The 25,059-nt window shown below is 40.7% G+C and overlaps 1 protein-coding gene across 4 annotated transcripts in view; it reads right to left on the reverse strand.

Annotated features, from left to right (window-relative positions):
• The window catches only part of EDRF1 (erythroid differentiation regulatory factor 1), a 57,924-nt gene that overhangs the window by 17,500 nt on the left and 15,365 nt on the right, over positions 1-25,059 (reverse strand). For all 4 annotated transcript variants that reach the window (XM_075935281.1, XM_075935280.1, XM_075935283.1 and 1 more), the window contains 12 exons: positions 24,195-24,342; positions 24,002-24,110; positions 19,151-19,262; positions 14,106-14,363; positions 11,466-11,537; positions 11,208-11,358; positions 8,614-8,802; positions 7,352-7,552; positions 6,702-6,920; positions 2,181-2,404; positions 1,119-1,277; positions 630-779 (listed from right to left, as the gene is read on the reverse strand). In XM_075935281.1, the coding sequence (XP_075791396.1) occupies positions 630-779; positions 1,119-1,277; positions 2,181-2,404; positions 6,702-6,920; positions 7,352-7,552; positions 8,614-8,802; positions 11,208-11,358; positions 11,466-11,537; positions 14,106-14,363; positions 19,151-19,262; positions 24,002-24,110; positions 24,195-24,342 (1,992 nt within the window). The remainder of the gene's footprint in view (positions 1-629; positions 780-1,118; positions 1,278-2,180; positions 2,405-6,701; positions 6,921-7,351; positions 7,553-8,613; positions 8,803-11,207; positions 11,359-11,465; positions 11,538-14,105; positions 14,364-19,150; positions 19,263-24,001; positions 24,111-24,194; positions 24,343-25,059) is intronic.

Raw genomic sequence — 25,059 nt, forward strand, 5'->3', positions numbered from 1 at the left:
GAGGGATCTCTGTGCTGGCAGTGACATGAGATCCCTGTACACACCGGGTGTGGTGCAGAACAGAGTCCCTCTCATGCCTAGCCAGGACTCTGACTCTCCCAGGACCAGAGCCTCTCCCACCGCATCTTGTGCCTGCAGGTTTCGGCTGTTACCAGCCCTGGGTAGGGCAGGGAGCCCTCTACAGCTCTGCTGTCATGGCCTTACTGATTCACTTCTGTAACAGCAGGGCTGCAGAGGGCTCCCAGTGCTGCTGCAGGAGCCTTTTAGCAGCAGAGAGACCACTCCCCATGACCTGGCTCATTGTCCTCCTCATAGGCCTGGACAGCGATGTTTGCTCAATCCAAAATGCCTCACGATCCAAATCCCTTCTTTGTCCTCCAGCATAAGATATATAGAGGACTAGAAAAGGATTCAATAATGCAGATGTTTCAATAACAGGGGTTCGGCTAAACAGGAGTTTCAAGTATACAGAAATCTCTCCCCCTCTCCCCCAGTGGACCATATTTGGTGAGGAATCCTGATGACATGCCACCTGAGGCATGTTGCACATATGCTAAGAAGATACTGAGCATAAACTGCAGCACAAAAGAAAAACAGCTACAAAGCATCTCAATTTTCTGGACTACTACCTGGTTTCTCAAGCAACTATGATACATGGAAGCCAGTCTGTGGTGAATGGTAGCAGCCCGATACTGGCAGAGGGGTTGTCGTGCAGACTCTGTATCAATATCACAGTATTTCAAAGATTTCATCATTGCTTCACTAACTTCTTTCTCTATCTACAAAAGAAAGATTTCATAATGCATTTACTTTGAAATGAAGAATCCCAATATGAAAGAATGGGTTGTAGATGTTCACACAGCACTTTGCTTTTTTTCTTTTGTAGAAACTAAAATCTAGATTGACAATATGTAAGCATTTATGGTGAAATTGTCTTAACATGCCATATTCTGTTAGCAATAACTGCTACACAACAGTTTTTAATCCTATAAAAAATTTACAAATTATGTATACGCTGTGTGTCAGAGCAAGAGTTCTTTACTATTGTTTGTTCTTCAAAAAAAAAAAAAACAGAACAATTTGTTTTAGTGTACATTGTTTATAAATCCTCTCATTACCTGTTCCTGAGCCTTTCGGGATAATGGTGCATAATCCTGCTGCAAAGTTGCCATGGTAAAATAGGTAGTGGACAGTTCCCAATTCACAGAATCCCAAACGGCTGGGTGCATCTCTCTTTTGCCCAGTGATCTTAAAGCTTTCAGATAGTAATCAATAGCCTATAGAATATAATATGTAGTAAAGCAGTAGTTATTGACACAAGTTTATAGCATAATAAATCGTAACAATCCATTATCCTCTACTCATTCTAATATGGACGCATTTCATAACTGATCTGGACTTTCTTAGCATTTTCCTCTATCATTTTTGTAATTATTTAAATCATACATCTGCTACATCTAGCAACAGGCAATACCACGCAAATACAAAATAGAAGTTTAATTCACACTACAAGTAAACTCAAATTAGTTTATATATTACAACAGCATGGAGATATGGAAATTGAAGCAAAGTTAAGCAGTAAGAATGAAATTCTCAATTCGAGTGTAAAAGGAGGGCTTGATAGAAGGGAGCTACTTGAGGGCAGGGACAATACTGGAAGCAAAGTACGTTATACAATGACCAGCTAGCCCCATAACATGGAATATATTATTTACTTTAGATATTCACTAGCCAGGGTCCATCCAGCATCCCTATTCAAAAGCTTATTTCCAACATATTGCAAAAATACTACAAAACTTGGCTGGCAGCGCACAGAAGGCTTCAAAGGCTACAAATGAACTGTCCAGTTCAGGTATTTTGAGACCACTAAGGGCCAGGAGGATTTCTGCCCAAGACAAACACACTGAGGTCTTATTTATACAGATAATAAACATTTTGTAGTATTATTTATAAGAGTTTCTGCCATTTCAAAGTGCTTAGAAATCAGTCTATCTAAATTCAAAGGTTCCCCCACAATATAGTTTAATTTAAAAATGCTGAACCACAAGTAAATGATTCATCCAGAGAAGCGTACAGAGTGTCCCTGTGTTTTATGTATACGCTTAGTGGGACGTCACCGCCAAATAGCAAAGCCTATTCTTTTCAGAGTGGAACTGAGATCTGATCAACATTGCTGGTACCTTATTATAATAAAGGGCCTCTTCTGGGGAAAATTCTCGTTTAAAATCTCCTCCAGCAGCACAATGTGCTTGAGCACAAATTCGCATCAGTCTTCCAGTGTTACATAACAGAAGCGCAGAATTAGTTGAATCATCAATTGATTCAAAATTATGAATCCCTTCTTCAAAGCAAGAGAAGCTTTTCTTCCACAGTTGCTGCTCTATTGCAGATACACTTTTGATCACTAAATCAAAGAAGAAGAAGAAAAAAAAAAAAAGAGGTCTTACAATTTCACTCAAACTTGTTAAAGATATTTAATGCATCATCATCTACATTAAATTAATAGTCTCATTGTTCTAGTATTTCTACATATGCTTTTCTGGAATTTAAGACTAGATTTAAATCAATCTTTAAACCAAGATGAAGACTTAGCAGTTCACCGAGAGTTGTTGGTCCTGGCCAGAATGAAGGAAAACTTAATCCATTATATAGCGATAACTAGAGATAATGTTGATTGTAATTAGCCTCAGAAACGGGTAGACTTTTTGAATAAGCCAATAAATACTAGCCTGAGCTGTACTGCTGAAAACAGTTAGTGTCTTGTGACACATTAAGTTTAAAAACAATGAACGTTAACAGAGAGCTGGTAAAACAATGCCCATCATTAAAAAGACAATGTTTTTTAAAAAGACATATATCCAATGTGTCCAGATTCTTTCCTGCAGAGACCATCCAGTTTGTCCAATATATATATATATAGCAGCGGGGCACTGCTGGCATTTGATGGTATAGATCAATTACTGGATGTACAGTCAAATGACCCTTTGATTTTGTGGCTTATGTTGTTTGCTCCAGTGATGAATTCGCCAGTGTAGATGTGGGCAGAGTTGGCATCTTTTTTGGTTGCAGGGCTGGGTTCCTGGAGGTTTATGATGTGGTTGTGTGGCATGGTTATCAGAAAGAATACATTTCAGGTTAGGGGGTTGTCTGTAAGCAAGAACAGGTTTTTCTCCTAAGGCCTCAGAGTGAGGGATCATTTTCCAAGATGGGTTGTCGATTGTGTATAATGCATTCTTGCTTACAGACAACCCCCTAACATAAGCCACAAAATGAAAGGGTCATTTGACTGTCTCTTTGGGAAAGAATCAATGGACACAAATCGGATATACGTAAAGGGAATATACAAAACCATGTTGGTGAGCATTTCAGCTTGCCTAACCAGTCTGACAGACCTGCAAGTAGCTGTCTTGTCACAAACCAGCTCTATAAACCAAATACACAGAGAAGCCCTGGAATTCCAGTTCATCCACAAATTCAATTCACATGCTAATGGACTTAATCCTGATATGGGCTGGTGGGGACTCTACCTACTTAACCACTGAAGGTGCTAACAGCTCCCAGAGTGGTATCCTTGCTGTTTTAGGAATCTGTCTATTGACTTTGATTTTTATCTGCTTAGGTTTAAGTACCCATTCTCCAGATACTTAATGATGCTCTGTCTCCCATCTGCCTCCCTTTTTCTCTCTCCCCTCTCCTATTTATTTCGAGTTTTCATATCCCCAACTCATAATTCTGGTCATCTGAAGAAGTGGGCTGTGCCCACAAAAACTCATGATACCATCTACATGTTTCGTTAGTCTATAAAGTGCTACCAGATCATTTGTTGTTTTTTTCCTGTAACAGAGTAACTCAGCTACCCCCTGAACCTCCAAAACAAGAGACTTTCCAAAAAAAAAATAAATAAATAAATAAATAAATAAATCTAAGGACACTTCTGTTAAAATCAATTCTGCTGAGGCATGTGTTCTCATGCTCACATACAGGCAGTCCCCGGGTTACATGGATCCGACTTACATCAGATCCCTACTTACAAACGGGGTGAGGCAACCCCGCACTAGCTGCTTCCCCCCAGCAGACCACAGAGACGCGAAGCTAGCACCTCCCCCAGCAGACCAGGGAGACGCGGAGCGGCTTTTCTCAGCAGACACCTCAGCTTGAGAATAAAGGACTGAGGGAAGTGAGGTGTGGGAGAATAAAACTGAGCTCTGGAGAAATGTTTGGCTAGAGTTTCCCCTACAATATGTACCAGTTCCGACTTACATACAAATCCAACTTAAGAACAAACCTACAGTCCCTATCTTGTACGTAACCCGGGGACTGCCTGTATATGGCCCACTCCCGCAAAGATTTACTAACAGTGAGCTCTGTGCACCACGTACAGTCCTATTGCCTTTACGATAATTATGGGCAATACATAAAATTAAGTACATGTTAATTCTTTTGCAGGAACATTGCCTAATATTAGAATGAGATGCAAAAATGAAGCCTATTGCAAAGACAATTGTGGTAATACAGGTAATACCTCCAAAATCTGGGACTCTCTAGTCTGGCGACATCCACAGTCTGGCAGGACCAGGGATGCTCCTGGAGCAGAGAGCCTTGGAGCCTAAGGGCAGGAGGGCCATCCAGACAGGACATCAGAGTCAGCAGCCTGGCTGAGGGCTGCATAGGACCGCGGTCAGAGCCCCAAAGCTTCTCCCAGCTGCGCGAGGCCAGGGCCGTGAGAGGCAGGGGTTGGAGCCCCAGCCCTGTGGCTGCCCAGGAACGGAGCCCTGCAGCAGGAGCTGGAACCTGTGTCCTCCAGGGAGCCAGCAGTAGCTGGGCAAGCAGCCCAGCCAGGCTTGGAAGGGGGAGCAAGGCAGGACTGCCTTCTGGGGCAGCCTATCAGCAGTGGGAGACAGGCTTGGAAGTCAAATGCTTATTGGATAGTCAACAGGCTAGTCACTTCCACCCCTTGCTACCTCTATCACAAAGAGGCAGCAAGATGGGGGGAGGGGAAGAGGAAGGGGTACTTCAAAGTGGCAGCGCCGCTTGAAGCCTGGGGCCAGACCCTGGGCTCCATACGGCACTGCTGCTTTGAAATACCACATGCAGCCCGGGACCAGTTGTGGTGCTCCCAAGCTGTACGCGGCATTTCATAGCGGCAGTGCTGCATTGAGCCTGGGATCACTTAGGGACACCACCACTGACCAAGGGCGCCTTGTGGTGCTGCCACTTTGAAACACCACTAGGAGCCTGGCATCAGGCTGACCCCTAAGGCTGTTGCTACATTTCAAAGGTGGAGGTGCCCTATCGACTAATCAAATAGTCGATGCAAAATGCATTTGACTATTCAATTAGTTAGTCAATATTTAACATCCTTAGATCAGTCAACTCCAGATGATGGTGGACCAGAGAGGTCCAACCTGTAGTTCTTATATTTTTCCAGGGAATTACAGCTGCTATAAAGGTTCTCCGGAGTCTTATCTGCTATATATTTTAAAAAGTTTGTCTGACTGGTCAAGAACTCCTCCTAATTCAGCTTCCTCTTATTATAACATAAAGCAACATAAAGGTTTAGTTGCGCCAGGAAAACAAGATGTGCATCTCAAAAAAAGAAAAGAAAAGACTGAATTATCAAATCAAGTATAGTCCTCAAAATTGACATAACTGAGCGAATGTTGAAAGTGACTGAACCAATGTAAGCCAGAAAAATAGGAGGAACCTGCAATAAGATTGTGTCTCAATAAACCTTACAGAAAAGATAAAAATGGAAGAATTTGGAGTAGTGCTCTGTTTTGGCATAGCAAAATTAATTAAAGTTTAAAAACTAGAAAAAAAATGTTAATGGAAACCAAACTGATTATAGCTCTTTTTTGTTAAAACATAGCAAAATGATAAGAGTGTATATGGATGAAGACAAATACTCTTGATGGAATTCCATTTAAAAAAATTAAATGGAAAAATTTTAACAATCCCTTTAAGAAATTCAAAATAAAAATTATCTTCATAAAAATACTACTACTTTTTAATAATACAATCATTTAAATAAAGCATGTGCATTTTCCTTTTATTTAAAAAAAAGGAATTAAGCATCCAAGCAATGATGGGTAAATCTGTTAATCTGTACTAAAATATGAAATTCTAAGGAGTTCGCATGTCAGTGAGAGCAGTGATTTTCAAAGTTGGGTCACAGGCCCGCCCATGTAAGCCCCCATTGGCTGTAGTTTGTTGTTTCCAGCTTTGGCCTGGGTCAATGCTTCCTGCAGCTCACAATGTCAAACCACAGCTAATGGGAGCAACCCAACTTTGAAAACCACTATGTTAGATTACCCTGAAAAACACTACTTTAGAGACAAATATCAGAGGGGTAACCATATTAGTCTGCATCCAGGAGTCCTATAGCACCTAAAATATTAATCTGAAAAAGTGGGCCTTTGCCCATGAAAGCTTATGCCCAAATAAATCGGTTAGTCTTTAAGGTACCACAGGATTCCTTGTGGTTACTGCTTACTATGGAAGAATTGACATACTATTAACTACAGGAGAGTATTTATTAAAGGCACTCTTGAAATTCCCTTTCTTCCTGGAACAAAGAATTCAGGAGGCATCTCAAACACTGTTGCTGAAGATGATAATCACTGTTACACTATTCTATTCAGAGGCTTACATCAATGAAACAACGTATGTAAAAAGTGAAAAAATGAAGAAAAAATACTTGCCCACTCTCTCAGTCTGTACTGCAGCAGCCTGGTTCATGTAAAATACTCCAATTTCATTTCTGACGTTACCCATCCGCTTCAGTACTTGTATATGTTGCTCTGGATTTTGTTTTTTTAAATTACTAAAAAGCAAGATTTCATTAGCTGCCTCATAGCATTTGCAGCTAACCGAAAGCTGACATTCCAAGTCTGTAGACAAGTCAGTAGCCCACACAAATACTGGAAAACAAATAGCAAAAACTGTATTTCAAATAATAAATTCTCTCAAAATAAATTTATATTTAAGAACTATAAAAATGACTAATTTGTGCTCATAAAAAAATCAAATGGATTCCATAGAGCCTAAAGAAAGGGAGAATTTGACCATTACTTGAAAGATGAACAAGAATTTTTAAAAACACAAATATTCCCTCGATACACTTAAAGTACATGATTTTATTCTGTACTCTCCAGAAAAGCCATATTCTTAAAAAATTATTTTAATTTCCATATTCAGCTTTCTTTTTACAAGAAATAGCAACATAGTTCCCCCACCTCCAGGAATGGTGTACCCTACTTTTTTCCAGAATCCAAGGAAACACTGTGGAATTAGTATTGGCTGATAAGACCACACTAATTCAGCCAAATATATTATTATTTCAATGTTATACCTTGACAGCTGGATTCTCTATGAAGACTGTGCAATATTTCATGATCTTCTTTTGTTTGGTAGTTATATTCTTCAAGATATGCTGCTCTGTTATTTGCATTCTGGGCAAGCATTAGCTGGATATCACCACAAAGAGTTAAACACTGACAAAGAAACAATAGCACTTCTGCGGGCATATTGGTGCAGAGGCAACAATAAGTATCTGATAGGGGGAAAAACACAAGAAAGCAAAATTAAGCTGTAAGATTTGAGATAAATTTGGATTCTACCTAACTATTCTTAGAACAGTGACCATGTAAAACTGGTGACCTGTTACTCAACAGTTCTGATCTCTGTATGTAGTCTGAGTCATATCTAACTTGGAAGAATATATTTTTACTACTTTTTAATCACTATTAACACCATACAACTGTTACAGATAAGGAGGATGAAGGGAATTCTAACCTTGCTCATATAGAAATGGAAGGGCTAATCGAACCCTCAGTTATAACTGTTTGAAACCACTGAAGACAATAGGATTTTCACAAATATAACTGAGGGCAGGATTTGGTCATGATGATATGAATCAAGAAGAACAGTTTGACTTCAGATCTCAAGTGGATTTTCTAGGAAAGACAACTGGAAACTGCTCTACTCAAATATTTTTACTAATGAACAGAGCTTGATCACTGATTTTTGAAAGGCAATGATGCACTTTTAAAAACAGAGCAGAATTTCACTTTAAAGTCATTATACTTTCTAATTATTCAAGCTTTCCATGTTATAACTAGAAAACAGAAACAGAATAGTCACTATTATTCTAATCACAAAGCCTCAGTATTACTTGGGGATGCACTCCACTCTATGGAGAATCGGAAAACAAAGTACATATAAGAATAACTCAAACCAAGTACTGTATAATGAATAAAGGTGCTATGTTAGCTTTCCCACACATTCCTGGCACCAGACATGAAGTCCCAGTCAATTCTCTGAGTTCTGTCCTCTATACACTGAGCCCTGCCTTCAAAGTGAAACGGACACTTGTGATCATTTTGTATTGGGGACAATAGGAATGAGACAAAGAAAATCTATGATCCAAACTAAAAGGTTTCCCTGCATCAAGCCCACCCAAGCCAGTTCTTTGCTATATTTATTAAAAGTATGGGATTGATACACCAAATTCAGTCTGCAGTTACTAAAGACTTTTACAATGTGTGCCAAAAGTATTGCCATTGTTTGTCTATGACGTGTGCTATTTAAGAACAAAATACTCCAGTTACTTACCATGGCACTGTAAAGCTAATTTAATGTATCGTAATGCTCTTCCATATTTCTGAAGACTCATAGCAGCATCGGATAGAACATAATAAGCCTTAGATGACTTCAGAATCAGCTGCAGTTTCATTTTATACTGCCAGGACCCAGGAATCATTCCTGATTGACTTGAATGTTTATCCTTTTGAAAGGAGCCCACTATAATACAAAATCAAATGAGTAAATCTTAACTCTCATCCATAAGGATACGATTTAGTCACAGAAGTCACAGCAGTCATGGATTCTAGACTTTATCCAGACCTTTGTGATTTATTTGATTTCAGCAGACGAAGCAGGGGCTGTAGCTAGGACAGTATGCGCCCCTTGCCCAATGGCTGGGGCTTGGACAAGGATATACAAATGTGGGCTTTTTGGGTTTGCACTGAATTCTTACAACTCCTAACTTAGAACCAACAAGAGCCAATAGGTGGAGGCTTCCCCAGTTCTGAGATGAATCTCCAGCAATGAGGAAACTACTGTCCAATTTCTTCATGGCAGAAGAAACTGTTGAAATTTTTCACACTACTAGTGCCAGGGCATCCTTAGACTCCTAGGATTAGACTGTTTCCTTGATGCTGGAATAGCCCGAGAACTAGACAGAACGTGCCACTTGCTTGAAGCCAAAGGTCCTAATCTTGGCACCCACACCAACAGCTTCTGCTTTAGGGGACTTTGAAGTGGACAAAGATCTACAATGTTCAGGAGAGACACTCATTTCTGTAAAGGAAGGCAGACCTATGGTCTGGCTTATAAGACCATCATCAGTAAGTCAGGCTGGAGAAGAGCACCTCCCTCTTGCTGGACAAATATGATATATCATAGAGACAACCTAAACAGTTCAGACACAGTTCACTTGGTGTCAGCAAAGGTTCTTTTTAAAACATTACATTTCAGGAAAATTGCCATGAATTCTGCCTCTCCCTTTACTCTTTTTCCATGTACGGGAAGATTTCAGAACACAACACTACAAATATTTTATAAAACAAAACATTAGTGGAATAAAGGAAGAAACTTTGTTTCTTTCTCATCTTTGAATTGTCTCAGTCTAGTTTAAATTCAATCTCCATATATCAAAAACTAGGTACCCTGAAAGACTAGAATTATTTCCTTTTGCTGCTACCAAAAATCAAAAGGAGAGACTGAATTCAAAGGTACTGCTTAGGTGTTTATCCTAGCTCAGAATGTAATGCAGCTGTTTGTTGGTGTATTCAGTCTTACATTTTGGGCCAATTATTGGGAAAAAACCCAATGTGTCCTTTGCAGATTTATAAATCACTGACTTTCAAGTGACATCATCTATTGTAAATTAAAGCTAGAAGGGAAACAGTAGACCCTTTCAATGAAATTTTAATATACTATTTTGGTCAGAGTTGACAAAGCTTAGCAAAATGATTTTATAATTTAGAAGCAAGAGTCACTATTTACCTTCATGGCAATAACCTTATTTCAACCACCACAATATAGCTATTTATACCCATATTAAATATTGAAATCCATTAAAAAAAGATAACACTTAAGAAAAGGATAGAAAAAGAAGCTGCCCTCCAGTGAATATACCTTTTCACCTCCAAGGAAAAAAAAGTATTTAGCAGCCAATTCAGCTCTCAACTAACTACTGAATTAATAGACGAATCGCCAACTAGAAATTAAATTTTAATTACACATATAAGAATCCGAAATGTGTTTTTTTTTCCAATTTATGGTTATAGGATAACAGTGTCTTATTGCTATTTTACAGAGCATCAGGGACATAAATGCCCTATTTCCTCCTCTCCAAGGGCAAAAATAATACAAATTGCTGGCTTGGTGCCCACACTGATTAACGCAAGGAATCCCACACATGAGAACATTCTCACCTCATCTCCCAGGGAAAGTCTGGGCAACCCCTAGGCAGCAGGTATTGATTATCAGGGCTGCCTACTACAACAGGTGGCTCAGATATTATGGTGAAACAGTAAACGCAGGCTACTGCAGCTTTAGTGATTTAAATACAGTACACTCAAATAAGACATTTTTTGTTCAAACATTTCCTACTGTTCTTGCATAAAAGGCAGAATTATAACTAAGGCAAGCAAAGACTATCCTGGTTAACATTTTCTATGTTGGTGTCATACAAGCGTGTAGCAAGGAAACGAGCATGATGTCGACACTAAATAAATTATTGCCAAAATCTAGTGTTATAAAAATAATTTCTCCAAGTGTCAAAAATCTAACAATGCCCAAAAAATCTGAAGGGGGCACTACATCACAATCTATGAACAAAATGAAATCCTTATGGAAGCCAGTAATAAGTCACATCTAAATAAAATACAGTAACCTTATGTACTTACAATAAAAGAATATTTAATAACCCCAAAGAATCCCTACCATCCTGCTTTTCATATTTAAAAAGGAAAGGCCTATATTCTCCACTTCTTTTTGTGTGCAATGATCAGTTTTTCTTCTTTTTTCAATGCATGGCATAATTGATGATTTACAAGTACATTGTTTAGACAATTAAAATAAAGTAGCAGCAGTGTGCTGTGCTATTGAAAAGGTCCTATTTGCAAAACAATTCAGCTTACTTTTGTCTAGAAACAAAGCCATCTGTTTTTCCAGACACTCAGGACCACCACTTGTGGACTCATCTTCATATTTTAATGGGATTGGAGTGTTGGGGTTGGCTGCAGGAAGGTCACCATCTTTTTTAATGCTGCTGTCAACAGATTTCAAGCCCTTTAAAAAGAAAAGGCCTTTCAGTGAGTATTTATTTGGGAGGTAAACAAAACAAACATGCCAAAAACCACATTTTGACCAGGATAGAATAGCATTAGGAAACTTACCTCTAGAACATAGCTGAGCACAAGTCTACATCGTTCCTCAGTGTCATGGCAAACAGGAAATGCACAACTAGGCTTAATAAAAAGAAACATAAAAAGGCAGACCCACTTAAAAAACAGACTACAAAGCTTTAAAAGACAGACAGCAGAATCAGTTTAAGGGGATACAGTCAACAGACTACAATGGAGGCCATTAACAGAGTATGTTAAACTTCATACTATGTGGACCACAAGTTTCTTTTGTTTATTTCACCAAGTGCTGATACTAATGGTCTTCACTGTAGGCTTTAACTGGATTATTTACCTAAACTGATCAAAATCAGCCTCTTCTAGTGACACAAAATCCTAAAGTAAGGGACACAGAAGGGTAGCCACCTCTTTTCCCAAAAAACAGCCACAGAATAGTTGCAATGTGGTTCCACACTCTAGAAGGAGATGGGGGAGGGAGCAGGTGGGCAGGCATGTAATTCTATTTCCTTCCACATAACTCATTACTTAATTCTGTGCAAGCACCTAATCACTTTCTGAACGACAGGAACAATCTACACTGACCAACATTTAGTATGGGAGAAAGATGAAATCCTGCCAGTATAGTCCCTGTTCTGCAAACAGAAGTGCAGAACTCTCCAGTAATGAAGCTGGAGCTTTAAGAAGAAAAATCAGCATAGGGTTTCCAGCACAGACAGTGCACTATATTTTCAGCAGAGAAGCCTTGAGATACTAAAGCTTGCAGGATATCAAAGAGCATAAAACAGGTTTTGCAGTACAGGCAGTCCCCGACTTACGCGGGATCCGACTTACGTCTGATCTGCACTTACGAACGGGGCTTTTCTCGCCCCGGAGCTCACAGGCGGCGGGTCACCACCCGTGTCCCCCAGAGCGAGAAAAGCTTCTCCCGCTCTCCCTGGTCTGCTGGGGAGGTCTAGCGGCTTTGCTGGACCCCCCCCAGCAGACCAGGGAGACGGAGAGCAAAGCCGCGGAGCACGCCCGCAGCGGGACAGCCCAGGCGCGCTTGAGCTGTCCCCCTGCGGGCGTGCTCCAAGGCTTTGCTCCCCGTCTCCATGCAGACCCCGTCTCCCTGCAGACCAGGGAGACGGAGAGCAAAGCCGCAGAGCACGCCCGCAGCGGGACAGCCCGGGCGCGCTTCAGCTGTCCCCCTGCCCGCGTGCTCTGCAGCTTTGCTCCGCGTCTCCCAGGTCAGCAGAACAGGGAGATGGAGCAAAGCCGTGGAGGACTTGGGAGGTCCCGCCACCCCCGTCTCCCTGGTCTGCATGGGCTGTCCCGCTGCGGGCGTGCCCCCCCCCCCCCAGCAGACCAGGCTTTTCCTGCCTACCCCTGGGGTAAAGCAGCTGGGGGCTGGCGGGTTGGTCCCGCAGCGCCGCTCCGGACCAACCCAGCAGCACCCCAGCTGCTCTGGGCCAGGCATCCTGATTCAGCCGCTGCTGGTCAGTTTCAGCAGCGGCTGAATCAGGACGCCTGGGGCAGAGCAGCTGGGGTGCTGCTGGGTTGGTCCAGTAGCGCCGAGGAGCCGCGCTACTGGAGCAACCCAGCAGCACCCCAGCTGCTCTGCCCCAGGCATCCCCAAGTCAGCCGCTGCTGAAACTGACCAGCGCTGACTACAGGAAGCCCGAGGCAGAGTTGCTCTGCCCCAGGCTTCCTGGAATCAGCCGCTGATCAGTTTCAGCAGCAGCTGACTTGGGGACGCCTGGGTTTCTTAAGTTGAATCTGTATGTAAGTCAGAACTGGCATCCAGATTCAGCCGCGGTTGAAACTGATCAGTTTCAGCAGCGGCTGACGCCAGTTCCGACTTACATACAGATTCAACTTAAGAACAAACCTACAGTCCCTATCTTGTATGTAACCCGGGGACTGCCTGTATATCAATCTGGCATAAGGACTGGAATGATACATTGCAGAAGGAGAACTCAATATGAGGCAATCAAGCCCTTCACTTGATTATTTAACTGTCAAGAGGCAAAGTGAAACACTGTTAACATTTGGGAGATAAATGACAGAACTCAGTTTCACATTATTTAGTTGTTTTACATATTGTACTAAACGAAAGCTGCTTTGGTAAATTCTAACGAAGTAATTGTGCCATAATTTTGCTCATCTATATAGTATGGAAGATATACCAGACAAGTTTTTCAAAACGTTATGACTTTTAGGTGAATGCAGACAGCATTATGGTTTATATTACCACTGCCTAATTAGAAGCATTTTTTCATACACATAAGTGGGGCAGGAGATATAAACCATCCTTAATTCTCCACAGCAGTTCAATACCTTTCTATATTCAGCTTATTCCTACAATAACGATGAGTACTTTCTCTAGAGGTGGCTGTGCAGAAACAGACAAGTAGCACAAACACAGTATAGTATAGTAAAGTAAAAACTATATTAATTTGCATCTGCAATAGGATAAAACTCAGAGAGCTGCAATTTTGCCCAAAGATTTTATTTCCTTTCACCCCATATTCCAATTCATCTAAAGTACACAAATAACTGATGGCATAAAGATCTTTACCCAATTCCTTATTTTAAAAAATTGCTCACAGTTAACTATATTTTGATAAACAAGCTGCACTATATTCATTTCAACCTTTTTTTAAAAAGCCTCAGTATATCTTGTTAGTCACTTACTCGTATTTGGTGAATAGATTTATATTTTTCTGGTACAGATAACTCTCCAACAGATTTGATTACAGCTACTGCTTTGTTGTCATCTGGCGGATCCGAGCTGGTGCTGTAGGAACCATTTTCATCGCTATCCGGCATTTCTTCTTCCTCTTCACTATAACTTTCATCAGAGTTCCCATTTAAAGGAAACTCTGCACCTTCTTTTTTAGGCTCATCTAACTGGAAGAGTTCTGAGAGCATGTAATTTGCTGAAGCAATAATCTTATTTAAAAAAAAAAAGAAGAAAAAAGGGACTTTAGAGCAGGGTTCCCTCTAAGATTTTCCATCCATGAGCAGAGTGAGTTTTGTCATGTGCACCAATATTGGGGTCATGTGAGCTTCTCTGGATGTGTGCCACAGTGGTACCTACCAGTTACTAACAAATTCTAGAACATTTAAATATATAAAGTAAGAAGAATATTAAAACAAGGGATAATTAACAAGGTGTCTGACTAAGTAATAAGAAATTAAATGAATCGAGTTAATACTGCAAAATGTTCAGTAGCCATGAAGGAAACTACATGTCTGCCAGACAATGGGAATTACAAATATGTTCAGTCTGAAGAGTCAGTTATATTAAGTTTTCTGACACTGACTCAAAATCCTACAACTGAAAACACATTGGACTTCTTCACTTCCAACATCAAAGAAGCTATAATCACGAATAAAGGGAGATCCTCAGGAGAGCAATAGTTGGAGTAATTCATTAATTGATATACGTGTTTTTTTGTTTTTTTTAAACTGCCCTCATACATCTGCCTGCCTCCATACACACTACTTTCTCTCTCCCTCTCTCGCACACCCACCCACCCACCTTCATTCAGTGAATTTTGTGCTGGGATTGAGTTTGCACCTGAGTCACATGTTTCACTGATAATAGCTGATTTTGTAAGCAACTAGGTTTTTTAACTTGGGGGTACATAAGATAAATCAGACTCCTGAGAAGGGATATAGTAGTCTTCAAAGTCACTGATCTAGTAAAATAGTCCTTTTTGGGCTCTTGAATTTGTGAATTACATGCTTGATGGTTTGTCTTCTGATTTCTTCAGCTATTATATCTTGGTCAGCCCTGACATCAATTATAGTTGCCTTGCTCTATACCACATCTTCCTCATGTTGTGATGAGTCAGTAGATTATAAGTTAAAAGAATATACAGAAAAGATACTATTAGTTTTAGATCTTTGATTGTAACTTTTGGCTATTTGAAAATGTAGCATTAAAACGGTTTAGATTAAATATGATTTTTTAAATATTTAAAGGCAGGCAATCTGTCTAATTAATACTAATTAAAATGAGAGATCTTACTGAGTTTGACATGTCTGAATTTCTTCAGTTATTTTAATAGAACCAGTTCATGAATTAAAGATGGTTAATTAAGGCAAAGAAAACAGAGAAACTCAAACCACAATGCATTTGAGTTCAAATTATGTCCTCACTGAAGTGAGAGAGATGACTCATCCGCTGGATCTGGAATGGGGCTGGTGACACCACCCCACGGAGCAAAGGGGGCAGCCGCCTACCGCTATATTCCACTACCAGACCTGGAACTGGGGCTGGTGAGGCTGCCCCAAGCCAGCAGGGACAGCCTCACCACGCGTGCCCCAGCTCCAGCCAGAGCAAAGGGGGCAGCTGCCCGCTGCCACATTTCACTGCTGGACCTGGGACAGGGACTGGTGCGACTGCCCCAGTCCTTCAGAGACAGTCTCACAGCACGCACCCCAGCTCCAGCACGGATAGCCTCACACTGCCATGCGCTTGGCCAGAACCCACCAGGCTATCACCAGCACTCACATTCCATTCCAGCCGGAAAGTGAGTGGTAGTGAGTGCAGCTGCGCAGCTCTGCAAATGAGGCGGGTGGGCCTAAAATTTCTTTTGTGCAGCCGAGCAGGCATGCAGCTTAGTGGCCACCCTGTTTTAGAGTATCCAAGTGCTGCAAGTTAGAACATAAGAATGGACATACTGGGTGAGACCAAAGGTCCATCTAGTCCAGTATCCTGTCTGCTGACAGTGGCCAATGCCAGATGCCCCAGAGGGAGTTAACACAAAAGCTAATCATCATGTGATCCCTCCCGTCACCCATTTCCAGACAAACAGAGGCTAAGGACACCATTTCTACCCATCCTGGCTATCCATGAATTTATCTAACTCTTTTCTGAACCCTATTAAAGTCCTAGCTTTCACAACATTCTCTGGCAAGGAGTTCCAGAGGTTGACTGTACACTGTGTGAAGAAAAGCTCTCTCTTGTTTATTATTAATAAGTTTTTAAATAGGCTACCCAAGGAAAAATGTGCATCTTTCCTCGCTGAGATAAAAAAAGTTTAGAAAAGGTCCAATAAATGAACACTCAAAAGACTGTACAGGTGTCTGCAAAATCCCTAACCGGTATGTGCAAATAGATATTAATATGCTTGAAAGGTTATGACCAACCAAAAGACTGCCACTACAGTAAAACAGTAATGGTCTATATCAGAGACAGCAAAGGGAGGGGGAGCAGTGCAAGCCAGGACTGTTCAATCCCAGCCCGCACTACCCCCAGAAGCTAATCCTGCTGCAGATCTGCACTTTAAATGTAGTCAAGTGCACAGCCACAGAGTCCTGGAAGTAGAGGAATGAGGAGCACTACTATTCCAAAAACTGCCTTCTGGTTCCCATAGCATCTCACTCCTACTCATTCTGTCCATCTGATCTCAGCAGAGACACTGTGCAAGATACAGCCCCTGTCCTGTCTAGCTCCTGGAACCATAGCACATCAGCCATTTTGCCTGTCAGTGTAGCTTCAGCCTCATTGAGAACACTGGCAGATGTCAACCATTTTACTTAGGGCAGCATCACTTCCCCACAGACAGACTATAGAGAAATGGAAGCCATCTTGCCAGCTTCAGCCCCATTGACAATAACCAATGGGGTGGCTGTTTTATATAAGGAAAATGGGCCGCCAAAATTGCAATAATTGCATCTCTAAAAGTATACTTACACAAACATTTACTGCATGGCAAGCTAAAGTGTTAATCTACAGCACTCTTATATGTCACACACTAGTGAACCTTTAATGCATAGGAGTAGCTTGCTCACACTCAGGGTACAACACACTAGAGTGCTATAGATTTAGAGCAGTTTTACATAGGGAAGAGTACATACAGACATGCCCAGCAATATGTCCTTTCCTACCCATGATAGCTAAAACTCACAGCCAGGCTCTCCTCATCTCATATCTTCATTACTGCAACACCCTTCTATCTCGGCTTGACAAATGTAATTGTGACTCACTGATACCGATTCAGAATGCTGCTGCAAAAGGAAAAAAATTTAGCCTGTTGCTTTGACTATGTCATCCCTCTCTCTGGCGACAGAGGAATGTAGATTAGGCTACCCGGCATAGGAAAATGAAGCGGCGATTTAAATAATCGCCACTTCATTTAAATTTAAATGGCTGCCGCGCTGAGCCGATCAGCTGTTTGTCGGCTCAGCGCGGTAGTCTGGATGCTCCGCAGTCAACATCAAAGGCATTTGTTGACCTCCCAGGTAAACCTTATCCCAGGAGGCATACCTGGGAGGTTGACAAATGCCTTTGATGTCGACCGCAGAGCATCCAGACTACTGCGCTGAGCCGACAAACAGCTGATTGGCTCAGCACGGCAGCCATTTAAATTTAAATGAAGCGGCAATTATTTAAATTGCTGCTTCATTTTCCTATGCCGGGTAGCCTAACTACATGCCTCTGTCACCAGAGGCACGTAGTTTAGACGTACCCTTTAGGTCCTTTTTATAATGCCTCCTTTACCATATCAAGCTACCTGTCTTCACTTTCAAGGCCTTTCATCATCTATCTCAACCTAACCGCTCTCACGCTGAAAGATCAGCTCTCACCTCCAGTTGGCCCATTCCTCAGTCTCCATCACCCATTTTTAAATTTTTCAAGCTGGCACCTTCATTCTTTCTACTATGCTTCTTTCATGCTGGAGAGAAGCTTCCCATGAAATCATATTCTCTTTCAAAACCCTCCTTTCTTATGTGGCCTACAAAAAACTTGACAAGTGCTAAATTGTTAGTGTGAGGAGCACAGCCTATTATATTTATTGCTACTGTCTCATTGTTTCCTTGGTCTCCATTGATCTGTTGGATCTTAATCTTAGTAGACTGAAAGATCTTTGAGGCAAGGACTGGCTTTTGATTCTGTGTTTTTTTGCAGTGACTAAGAGGTTCATTACAGGGATTCTTTGTACAATACCACAAATTTATAACAAAATACTATATTTGTATTTTCTATCATATACTCTTCTGTTTTATTTAATAAGCCAAACTGTTTTCTGATCATAGCAACATTTGAAAATTCATCTAATAAAATTCCACATATGTCCACATTTTATCAGCCACGTAAGTAAGTCAACAGTTATGATGAGGTAAATCTCTGGATACATCAGTGGAGCTTCTGGCTAATTGTCTGGCTTTATAAAAGTTTAATTTACTTATTGGCATAAATCACCTGCAAACCACTATCATGATGGCAGTATTAAACCCTAGAGAGACAGATGACAAGACATTTTTAGGTGATCTATGTATGTACTAGTCAGTTAACTCCATTTAATTTTTTTAAAGCCAGGGAGCGTTCATGAAAAAAAGCTTATATTAGCTCTCAGTTTATTTTATTTTGGACTTGAATTGTATTTTGTCTGTTCAGCAGTCTAAATACTTCATTTGTAGGAAGGCTGTAAAAAAGTCATTAACAACACTACTATGAAATCTCTTGTGAAACAGGTTGAAAGCCTCACCTATTATATCTGATTTTTTTGCTCCCCTCCTAATCCCCACAATTAATTTTTCACTGCTCAAGAAAGGTTTTGTAGTTAATGGGCATCTGTGAAAACTGAAGCCCGGGTACTTCAGGAAACAGTAGTCATTATTCATGCTTTGGGACATGAAAACAAAGAACAACCACAGTGTATTATTGTTGCATACAAGCTATATGCCTCTGCACTGAAAAAAATGTATTAAAATATAATTCTTACTTGAGGATGTCTGGCTTTATCCAATAACTTAACACAATTAAGAAGCAATGTTCTGATAGTGCCATAGTATTTCTTGTTCTGATTTTTTTTCATCATCATATTGCAGGCAACTCTACAAAAAAGTTAAATAAAATAACAGACACAGAAATGTAATTGAAACATCTATTACATCATTTTTTTCTTATTATTTCTTCCACATCTAAGCATTCTGAAAAGCTCATCTTTTCGGACTCAGGTGACAGAGTTTAAGAAATGAGTAGACTGCAATTCAGTTAATACAATGATTTGACTGACTGTTATACAGAAAAGGGGAGCGTGATGATGATTTTATGACTGCATTTTTAACTGATGGCCAGAGTATGTAGCACCCATGAGAGACACTTGTGTATCTGAATTTAAATCTAAGTAGGGTGACCAGATGTCCTGTTTTAAGTCCCGTATTGAAGCCCTCCTGCAAGTGTCTCTACTTTTTCTTAAAAGCAGGCAAGTTGTCCCATATTTTCTGACTGTCCCCTCCCATCAGTATTGATGGGTCCTACCGCTGGCTGGATCTTTACTTGCCAACTGACTATCCATCAGTGGAAAGTGGTAGGAATCCAGTGGCTAACAATAGGGTGGGTGTGCAAGGCTGGGGGTATTCTAGCAAAGTTGCAGTATGCAGGGCCAGCCACTCCCCCTGCTGATCCATCAGTACAGTCCTTGATACTTGCCTCCTCTTGGGTCCCTCTTACCCTCTGTCCTTGTCCAGACAACACTGACTGCTTACTGGTCAGTGCAAGCAGGCAGTGGCTGGTTAAGTGTTTCCCAGGGGTCGACAATAATTTTTGCCCAGGGGCCAATTCAAAAATTTGAAGTAGCCCTGGGCCTCCCTGGAAGGGCCTAAAAGGGAAGAGGCAGGCTACTCCACCCCAGACCATGATTGGTCTGGGGGTGGGGGAGCCCCTTTATCCCCCTCTTCCCACTAGGCACCCATGCTCTGGAAGAGGCTTGGCCTGGGGGAGCGTGCCAATCAGGGCCTGGGGGTGGGAGAGCGCAGGAAATCTCTTCCCACCCTGCGAGGCGTACAGTGACACAGGCTCCTCTCAGTGCCAGGGCAGGATGAAGGAAGTTTCACACAGCTCCCCCACCCCCAGACCCTGATTGGCCTGCCGGCGGGGTAGCACACGAAGCCTTCTCCACTCTCCCCCCAACCCTGCGAGCAGTGCGTGGCGCTTCAAAGCACCACATGCTACTAGTAGGACAGGAGAAGGCCCTAACTGGCCTGAGGGCAGGGGAGCAACAGGGCCTCTGCAAGCCGGATCCGGCCCACGGAGGCCCTTCTGCCCACCCTTGGTGTTGCCTCTGCTGCCCACCCATCGGCCCATTACATATGCGCCCCTCATTGTTCTCTCCCTATTGTACCCCTTCACTCCCTCAGCCCTGCTGCTATGTTCCAATGTTATGGAACTTTCTAGAACATTCATGAGTCGGGAATTCTGACTGTTATGGAACTTCCTGGAAGCATCACAGAAAGTATATAAAGAGACAATAACACATTTATTCTCTTTTGTGAAATGTGTAATTGTGTTTTCATCAGCATGAAAAGAAGAACTAAGCTTAAAAGTGATGTGTGGGATTATTTCCTTCATAAAACAGTTAAAGTGTTATATGAATGTAAGTAGTGCAAGGCTGAATACATCAGAAATGCGACAAGGATGAGAAAGCATATTTCCAATTGTCTGACGACTCCTGCTTACATTAAGGAAAAAACAACAAAATTCTCAGAGTCCAGAAGCAGATCACCTCAACCATCAACATCTATAGAACACTGTGATAGTGCTAGTGAATTTACACCACTACCTTTCACATCTAGTTCAGCTAAGATGTCTCACTCTATAAGTTGCTACTTTGATTCTATGAATGAAACTGAAAATAAAATTTTGGATGAATTTTTTGCACAAGCTATAGTCTCATCGGGATCGCCTCTTTCACTGGATGAAAACGAAGATTGGATTACTTTCATGCAAAAATTAAGACCATCTTACAAGATGCCATCTAGGTACACACTTTCTAACAAACTTTTGGAAGCTGAATATCAATGTGTTGATGCTCTTATAAAACACAAAAATTGCTGAAGCCTCTTCTTTTGCACTGTAGTGTGATGCTTGGAGTAACCGAAGAAATGAATCTATTATAAATGTTATTATATCAACACCCCAACCAGTGTTTTACAAGACAGTGGCAACCGATGTCGAACGCCATGCTGCTGAGTATATGGCATTCCATATGGAAGAAATAATGTCAGAAATAGGCACTGAAAAATTTGGTGCCATTGTCACTGATAATGCTGCAGCAATGGTGAAATCCTTATCAATTCTTAATGAAAAATACAATCACATTACTATGTACACTTGTGCTGCTCATACACTAATTTTGTTAATTGGTGACATCAGTAACTTAAAATCTGTTCAAGAAACTGAAGCTCCCTGTAAAACTATGGTGAAGGAAATTAACAAGTTGCAAGTTTTACAAGCTCATTTTACTACATTTCAAAAAGAGAAAAATCAAACTTGTGCACTTAAATTGCCAGTTAAAACTAGGTTGGGTTCCATTTTATATTGTTTGAAAAGTTTATTGAAATAAAAAAAATGTCTTAAAATGCCTTGCTGTCCATGAAGATTTACAGACTAAACTAAGCAAAGGTACCAGGAATTCAATCCTGGATGAAGATGTTTTTTGGGTACGGGTCCAAAAACTTCATGCACTGATAAGTCCTGTTGTTAAATGGATTAAGCTGCTCGAATCTGACCAGCCAAAAATGAGCAAAGTTCCTGAATGTTTCAGAGAATTAAGCAATCATTTTGATAGGCTACTTCCCGAAAGTCTACTTACCAAATAAGAAAAACAGGATGTGATGAAAAGTTTTGAAAAAAAGAGAAAAGATATGGTTCAAAGACATTCATTATGCTGCAAATATTCTAGATCCAAAATTCAATGGTGAGTGCCTTACTAGAAATGAAAAAATACAAGGAACTGAATTCATCGATAAATTAGTCAGAAGAATGTATGGCACTGATCACTCAGCAAAAGTCATTGCAGAGCTTGCAGAGTATTGTGTTAAAGAAGGTTTTTTGGAAAAAAAAAAATCACATGTAACAAAATCAGCTGGCTCAGTAGATGCAGTAACATGGTGGAAAAGTATTTGCTATGGATCAAAATTAGGGAAAGCAGCAATCAACTTATTGAATATGCCACCAACAACGGCAGCAACTGAAAGACGTTTTAGTACTTTACAGTATCATTCATAATGCAAAAAGAAACAAGTTAACACAAGAAAGGGCAGGGAAACTGACATTCATGGCCCATAATATAAACCTTCTTAAAAACCCCAAATGATGCTCCATTGAAATCCCCAAGAGAAAAAAGGAAACAGAACCAGAGAAATGAGGAAGAAGAAATTGATGATGCTGAAGAGAAAGAAGTAGTCAAAGAAGAGGGTATGTATGAGGAAAAAGAAGAGAGAAATAGATGGGTCAGATTTGGAAAGTGCAGATTCTGATTAGACTTGTATTCAATCCAGAAAATTAAAAATATTTGTATCCTGCAACAGAAGATTTGTTATAAAAGTTCTAGTAATTTAAACCTGTCTTTTTTTCTTTACTTTCCCGAACTTTCATTTTAACAATGGAAACTTTCATGATTCTTGAAGTTTTATTAAAGAAAGAAATTATTATAAATAGTAAATTCTTTAAAAACTATTTAACAAGCATTTAAGAGAAAATTCTCAAAAATTCTCGCATTGGAGAATATTCTCAAGAACATTCTCTGAAAGTTTATTCACGAGAATTTAACATCACTAGTTCGGAGAAAAAGTGCCACCAGACGTCTTGTTAGTTCCAACCTATTTGTGCCCTCTCCCCCTCACCCCCACTCCCCAGGGCAGGGAATTATCACCCTCTTCACACACTGCCCCTGAACTAGGTCCTGCTCACGGGTAGTGCAGACGCACCTTCCCCTGCTGAGCCACCACTCTGGCCAAGTTGGCTGAACTCACTGCAGTCAGGTTCCTTGGACCCTGGTGCATCCTTAGGGATTAATCCCTTCCAGCCCATGCTGTAGGCAGGAGACAGGAAGTTACTGCAGTGACCAGCAGAAGCCTGGAGGTGTTAGCTGTCTACAGGCAGAAAGGAACAAACTGCTTCCAGCCACATGGGAATGAGTTCAAGCGGAGGAGTGAAGAGATAATCTCTACAGAGACATGAGCCAAGTCATCCCTTCTCTCCTTCCCCCTGTGGCTGGAAACAGTCCCTGTCCCTTTCCTTCTGCACAATGCTGAAAGGCTGCTGCTGGCCATGTTCTGCTGAGAATCCTGGCAGAAATCTGGAGGGAGCAGGGGGCTGTGACCCTGTATTCCCCACCATATGCTGCCTTGAGAAAAAAGTACCAAATACCAGGAGAGGCAGGTTTATCTTGGGGGCCCAGCCAGGCATGGAGAGCACTGGGCAGGGAAGGTTGGGTCTTCACTTTCAAGGCCTTTCATCATCTATCTCAACCTAGATAGGTTGGGTCCAGTCAGTTGTAGGTAAATAGGTAGGTAAGTATGTGTGTTCTCCCCATGGAAACCTTAAAGATAAGAAGGTAACTAAAAAGGTTCCAGCTACTCAGTATTCCTTTGTAACAGAGACAGTCAACTTGATGATAAAACTGAATGTTTGTATTACATAGTTCTAACTGCCTCGATTGCCACTGAACTCACTTGAATACGAGTAATTTTACCAGGTATCCCGTAATGAGCATAGGGAAATACGGTCACCCTAAATTTAAGTAAACAACATATTGCAACAGTTTTTTGCTTCTGTAAGAAACACTTACTTGTACAGAAGAATTGCCACTGGCATTGTGAAAGGGTTTTGGTATTTATCTTCGGTTTCTTCACAAAGAGTGGTGAGGTCATAAAGCTTTACTATATCGCTTCCACTTGCTGAAAGAAGATTTTTCCATCAGCCAACCTGATAATACATATGTCTCAAATAGTATTTATTAACCTAACCAAGGAGTTGCTTACCTTTAAATAGCCAATAAGTGTGTCCTTCTTTGGTGCAGTTAGATTTCAGAAAGGATAAGATATTTTGAGCAATATCCTTTATCACTTTGGTAGAAAAATTGGAGTTTTCCAAATTGGGAATATCCTCAGTCTTGATCATTTCATACTTCTGAATAGAATGCATTGTAAACACATTGAAAAATCTTATAATATACACTAAAGATGGCTATACAACCAAAGAACCTTTTCATCACCCATTAAACTGAAAACAGGAATTTCATTATTAACGTTTCCTAATAGGGACAGGCCTCAAAATTATAAAACTATGAAGTTAGTACTGCTTCCAATTATATCTGTGTAATTTTACTACTGTTACCCTATGTACAGTAAATTAATTACTCTGGATTCTATAATATTTTAATAAAAGAACCTACTTTCAGGACCAAAGTGAAATATTGTGGACTCGCATTTAACACATGCAGTAATCTCAATAAAATGATAGAGCGAGTGTGGTTATGCTGAATAAATTTGCCTAATTAATTGTAAACAGTTCAGATTAACAGCTCTGTTGCCTCAACATATATTAGTAATTTAAATAAAGTCTGTACAGACTGGATGGCAGATCTGTATTTTTACTGCGTACTAGTTTATAGCTACATTTCTGTATTTTCTTTACAAATTTCAAGATTGCTGTATAATTCAAGATTTTTCGAATCTGCAAAATTAAGTTTGCAGTGAGGCTAGAATTATACAGCTCTTAAAATATGGTGATGGTTACAAGACACTTTTAAAACCAACAAATGATAGTTTAAAGTGGATATGCTGATACTGGGCCCTTTCACATTTGCTGAGCTCTTCACATAACAAGACCCAGCCTAGCTGGCTT

This window comes from Pelodiscus sinensis, chromosome 8 (genome assembly GCF_049634645.1).
Source record: "Pelodiscus sinensis isolate JC-2024 chromosome 8, ASM4963464v1, whole genome shotgun sequence".
Classification (NCBI taxonomy): Eukaryota; Metazoa; Chordata; order Testudines; family Trionychidae; genus Pelodiscus; species Pelodiscus sinensis.